Source organism: Hordeum vulgare, chromosome 2H, assembly GCF_904849725.1.
Source record: "Hordeum vulgare subsp. vulgare chromosome 2H, MorexV3_pseudomolecules_assembly, whole genome shotgun sequence".
In the NCBI taxonomy this organism is placed as follows: domain Eukaryota; kingdom Viridiplantae; phylum Streptophyta; class Magnoliopsida; order Poales; family Poaceae; genus Hordeum; species Hordeum vulgare.
This window is the reverse complement of record NC_058519.1, coordinates 377,047,219-377,053,184: the sequence shown is the minus strand read 5'-3', so window position 1 is coordinate 377,053,184 and position 5,966 is coordinate 377,047,219. Positions and strand designations below refer to the sequence as shown.

The window sequence follows — 5,966 nt, the reverse complement described above, 5'->3', positions numbered from 1 at the left end:
TGTGTGGATTATGGGGATGATGTTGGGCTGGGATAAATCAGATGCCGTCGCAGACGACGGCGACGCGTGTGGTCGCCGTGACCTTCTTGAAGGCGTCGTCTAGGCCCTTATCCTCCTCCTCCCGTGCAACGGGGAAACCCCAGATCCAGCAAGCTGGTTTAGGCAGTGGCGGCGTTATGGGGTCGTTACCTTCTTGGAGGCACTGTTCTGGTTGCTCATAGAGTCCCACTACAGTGCTTGGTGCTACAGTTGGCCTCCACTTAGAGCGTGGGCCCCTATGACGCAATGTACGCTGATACGACGTCTCTTCGACTACGCTTTCCTCAAGCCCAGTCGGGTCATGTTGTCCACTCGCCACTCTCTTTTCGGCGACATGGGTGGGCTGTACGTTGGCACACGCTTCCTGGGTTTGGTTTGCGCTTTGAGTTGTTTGCTTCGGTGGTGAAGCGGTCTTATGGTTGTGTGTCCTCACCTCTCGCCATCTTGGCAGGGTTTAGGCAAGGCGTGCCTTTGTTGTTGTGCGTGTGGTTGTGCGTTGTAAGCCGGTTGACAACTCTTGTATGGTTTTTGGTCCGTTTTTTTATGAAGTGGATAAATCCTTCTTCTGCTCAATGAATTTAGCAGCAGTTGACATTCGAAAAAATGTATTTCTAGACCCGTTACTCATCTTACCTACTAATAAAGTAAATAGTGCTTCTTCCGTACGTCATTCAAATTGTCCTTTAAGTTGACTAAAATTACCCACCAATGCCACCTATAAGTTATAAAAAACGTTTCAAACAGGAAAATCACCAGACTGGGACGGCCCATGTAGGCACCTCCTATATTACGCTCTGGGCGTTGGAAAAAGATGCAGCACATTTGTTTGGGCCGACCCATACGTGGGCGCTTGTTTTTTAGTTTAGTTTTTTTATTTTTCTTTTCAGTTTCATTTTGTTTTTGTACTTTAAATAATTTAGAACTTCAAACAACTTTTCTCAAATTTAAGAAACTGAGAATTTCGAAATAAAATATTCAAAAAAACATATTTCTTTGAGAATTCAAAAACTACTTAGGAGTTTTCAAAAATGTTTGCATATAAAAAATGTTTAAACTTTGAGAAAATGTCCATAAAATAAAAAAGTCAATGATTTTAAACAAAAGTGCGTGTAAAAATCTTAAAAACAGTGTGTGCCTCTGTTTTTAGTCTCATTTTTTATTTTCATTTTTCTGTTCCATTTTTTTGTTTAAATAATTTAGAACTTTGAAAAACTTTTCAATTTACAAAACTAGGAATTTTGAAATAAAAGTTTGAAGAAAATATAAAATGTTTGTGAATTCAAAAAATGCTCAGGATTTTTGTAAAAATATTCGCATATTCAGAAAAATGTTCATAATTTTGAGAACAATGTTGGTGAAAACAATAAAAGTCCATGATTTTGAAAAAAAGTTTGTGTGTTATTTTTTGAGTGCAATTGAAAAAAATGTTTGCTAATTCAAAAAATGTTCATGCATCTTAAGAAATGTCCTAAAATTTTAAAAACATAATATGATTAGCATCATTAGAGATTATAATTGTTTTTCTCTCGTTGCAACGCTCGAGTTCTTTTGCTGCTAGTTGTGAAAGATGGTTCTAGACCTCGGAACCAGCAGCTAACGGACGGACCAGATACGCCCTCCTTGAGCAGGGGTCCACACGGACACTGGCACGCGCAAGTTGCCCGCGATTGATTGACGCCAACGTCGTCCTCTGCCTCCACCTCCACCTCCACGTCTATTAAACGCAGCCGCCTCCTGCTTCTCGCCTTCCCCACCAAATTTCCGCCGAACCAGAAAAGTATCGTCTCGTCTCGCCGAGGAATCAACAGCCATGGGCGGCGGCAACGCTCAGAAGTCCAAGATGGCGAGGGAGAGGAACCTCGAGAAGCTGAAGGGCGGCAAGGGTAACGGAGCTAATTCCCCCCTTTTCTCTTGGTCGTCAGATCTTGTTGGTCTCCTTGATCTGATCCTGTCGGTGTTTTCTCTTCTGATCCTTTGCAGGGAGCCAGCTCGAGGCCAACAAGAAGGCCATGAACATCCAGGTGCGCCGATTAATCCCGCCTATCCAATCAATCGAATCGATCTAACCTTCTCTAGCGATTGGGAATTATTTTTCCGCCGACGAGACTGTTATCTGTGGAATTTGTTGAAATTACGCCTTTAACGGGGACGGGATGCGTGCCCCTTCAGTTCGAACGACGATTGGTAGCTTATTTCTTGATAGGACTCTGGTCAGATGGTATTTTTGGCGGCGATTATCGGTATGATTTGGAGTTGTACTTATTTGTTAACTGCGCCTAGAGAAACGAAGGGAATCGTGTACTTTTGACTGCCCTGCCAGGACTATGGTTAGCGTATCGACATACTAGTATGCTGGATTGCAAATTAGTTGTACAAAATTCCTTCTTCGGGCATAGATCTGGAGTATTCACATCGCATATCGTGCGTATTAAGAGACACATGTGGTTTCTATGAGATATAGCCTGACAGCTTTAAGAGTGTGGCATGATGTACCATGTCTGAACCAGCTTTGGGCTGCTACCAACGAAGGCTATACGTGTGTCTGAAAACTACGAGTAGTTCTGGATGGTAGTACTACTTAAGTCACAAGGGGGGTAGCTGGAGGACTCATGTTATGTTAGTGTATAATCTCACTGGATGCACCCATTGTTTGCTTACCAACTTGATGGACTGAGCTTGTTAGCTACATCAGCCCTTGTTATAATGAAAATTGTCCATTGCAGTGTACAATTAGTCTTGACAAATTATCTTGGCAGTTATGTTGCCTGCGAGTTCATCTTCTTGTCTGCAAATTGATGTGCACCATATTGGATAGCTGAAACAGTTCAGTGGCTTTGCCTTGCATATCATATCAGTCTAGTGAATACTCTATGTTATAAGTACATAGAGATTGATGTGCACCATATTGGATAGCTGAAACAGTTCAGTGGCCTTGCCTTGCACATCATATCAGTCTAGTGAATACTCTATGTTATAAGTCCATAGAGATCGTGTAATCTTCAGCATTGCTGCCAAGAAACATTATTTGGTAATTGGCCGGTCATCTGATCAATGCTTCTCAATGCAGTGCAAGATATGCATGCAGACTTTCATCTGCACCACCTCTGAAGCAAAGTGCAAGGAGCACGCCGAGGCGAAGCATCCGAAGAGCGACCTTGTCCAGTGCTTCCCCCACCTCAAGCAGTGATATCTGCCAAATCAGACGGAGAGGGAGAGATAAAAGAGAGAGAAGCTGTCTTAATCCACCTAGTATTATCATGTTCCGCAATGACTGGTTGTTGACCTAAGCTTGGGTCTGAACTCTGGTGTGCTGCTGTCCCAGCTGCTTTGGTTGTGTGCCCATTACTATGTAATCGTCCACTATCAGCCTGTTGTGCTACAATATCTTAATCCTCTGTGGATTTGGTTTCGTTTAGTCGGTATATTCATCTTTTTGATATGTTTCGCGCTTCCGATGGCCCTGATGCTAGCTCGGACTTGCGAGTAAGAGCATGGTTTACAGCCAAGTTGCATCAAACATGAGCAGTTTTAACTTCGAGTAAGGGAATGGTTTATACAGCCAAAAATTGGCTAGGTAATGTTTTGACAAGCAGAAAATTGACAGTACCAAAGGTTGCCAAAAATCAGCAACTTTTCTAGAGGTGGATATGGTGAGTAAAATGTACAGTTGATATATAAACTTGCATGAGATGTGTAGCCACACAAATGAGCAGCCGAAATGTGTAGTTCATGCACACTGTTTAGAGCAGGGAACGAGACACAAGACGCATCCATGTAAAAGTGAACGGCTGTCCTTAAACTGCCTTTATCAGGAAAAGCAAAAGCAGTGATTAATAGAATTAATTAAATCCTAACACACACAAACTAAACTAGGCGATTGCTTTTAGAGTAAAATGCATTTTTTATGCCAACTCTGACAAGTTCAGCGACCGTATTTTAACAGACCAAATATTCACCCAAAACTAAATTGTCAGAATGACAATATTAACAAAGTAAATTCCAGCTCATCTTCTTATTTTTCGTCCCTTTCCCATGTTCTTTCTGATTGCTGATAATCTTCAGATTTACAACATGGATCGATAACAGATCAAATACTCACCCAAAATTTGAAGGAAAACTTTCCGCCCCTTTCCCATGTTCTTTTCTCCTCTATTATGGTCCTTTTTACGTGTTTAGTAGACGTTTCTAGCGGGACTGACCGTGGAATATGTCTCAACATGGCCTGACTAAGGTAAAACAAATAAAAAATTATCATCTTCACTTAGTTTGGTTGTCTGCATACACTCTAGGTTGGATGTCACGAAAGACATATTGTTTGGTTGTCTGTTTGTGTACGTGCAAATACAATGCATGTTGTTTGGTTGCGTGCAACCCCTCTTGTCTGATAACCTCTTTGCGAGATGATGAGGTTATCATCACACAATGTTAGGAAGAACACACACAACAGAACATATTAGTAAGCACTTATAAATATCATGCCACACTTAAACAAATCAGTTCAAACGCAAAACAATTTGACATTAAACTAAAACATCTGGAGCATATGAGGGACAATCCTAGACGTTCACGATGAAGGCGTCGTCGTGCCTCTCGCACCCGATCACCACTTCAATGCCATTGTCATTGAAGACTTGAAGGTAGCCTTGAAGCCTATCTTGGTCTGATGGATGGCGGTGAAGGTGGCCCAACCCTGATCGAGGGTGACCCTGTCTTTCAACAGTCGGACAGTAACCCTCCATGAACAGTTGTTGTTTGTCTTCAGCTTGAATTCATGCGACACGGATGTAAAATGCTTCGTTAAGTCCAACGACATAGGTATAAACGTGAGATGGGGGGATGACCACCTTGTAGAAGTTAGTTGGCCCTTCCATCTCATAGTAGTGGTCGTAGTTCCGGCGCTTGCCGCTGCGGGGCTCCTCCAACACGTCATCGTCCGTGGTCAGGCTCTGGATGGGCGTCACCTGGACGGGCGGCACCATGTCCTTGCCCTTGCACTGCTCCTTTCACGGCACCACCTCCTTTCCCTTGTTCTCCGTGTCGATCTACGTTATGAAGAGGTTCAAACGGTTGGGTCAGGATCTACGTTATGAGGGTTGCAACATCGTCATTAAGACCTACCGCCCCTTCTTTACCTAGCCTCACGGTCGCCACTTACCCACCACGTCTCTCTCTCACTCTTCCTCCAACCCAACGCCATGAACGCCATGAACGCCAACAACAAGTCAAACCCCAACCCATCCCCAACCCCTTCCCTTGGGGCATTGGATGCAGGGCTTTCTTCCTAGGGTGCTCGCTCGGTGACTGCATCATGTTTGAGTACACCATGGAAGTGGGCTCAAACTTCAGTAGCATGGAAGAGCTGCACAAAGAGTGAGACGTTGTGGTGAAGAAGGCAACACCGGGGAACTTGAAGACGCTGATTCCTGACCCAACGAAGGGCGCTATGTGAGTGGACATACTTTGTTGGGCCATTAATCAGGTCGACTCCGACGATGATGGACACATGCCAAAGTTGGACAAGTACAGACAGTATCGTATTTTCAGAGATGATAATGGAAGATTCATTGTTGGGGGGAATTGGAAGATTGATTGTTGTGCCGATGTATTAACAACATAAGCTTTGGCTCTAAGGTTTGGTCTACTCCTTGCACAAAAGGCGGCTTGCAATCGACTTGTCATTAGCTCCGACAATATGGAGGTAATTGAAATAATGGAGAGTGGGGGATAGTCGGCGGGAGCGACGGCAACAATATTTGATGACTGCTATTTTATAGCTTGTGATTTTTCTCTTGTTAGGTTTGAACATTTTAATAGAGAAGCAAATAAGGTGGCTCAAGAACTTGCTAGGCTAGGAAAATTTACAGTCTCTAGGGACTGGTTTGAGGAGCCTATGAGGGACATTGAACTTTTAATAATTGACGATGTAA

General features: G+C 43.4%; 1 protein-coding gene across 1 annotated transcript; it reads left to right on the top strand.

Annotated features, from left to right (window-relative positions):
* The first annotated feature begins 1,753 nt into the window (after positions 1 to 1,753).
* Positions 1,754 to 3,454, top strand: LOC123426340 (uncharacterized protein At2g23090). The gene is made up of 3 exons (XM_045110150.1): positions 1,754 to 1,922; positions 2,020 to 2,060; positions 3,107 to 3,454. The coding sequence occupies exons 1-3, from the start codon at positions 1,850 to 1,852 to the stop codon at positions 3,224 to 3,226; spliced, it is 234 nt and encodes a 77-aa protein (XP_044966085.1). The 5' UTR covers positions 1,754 to 1,849; the 3' UTR covers positions 3,227 to 3,454.
* Positions 3,455 to 5,966: the final 2,512 nt, after the last annotated feature.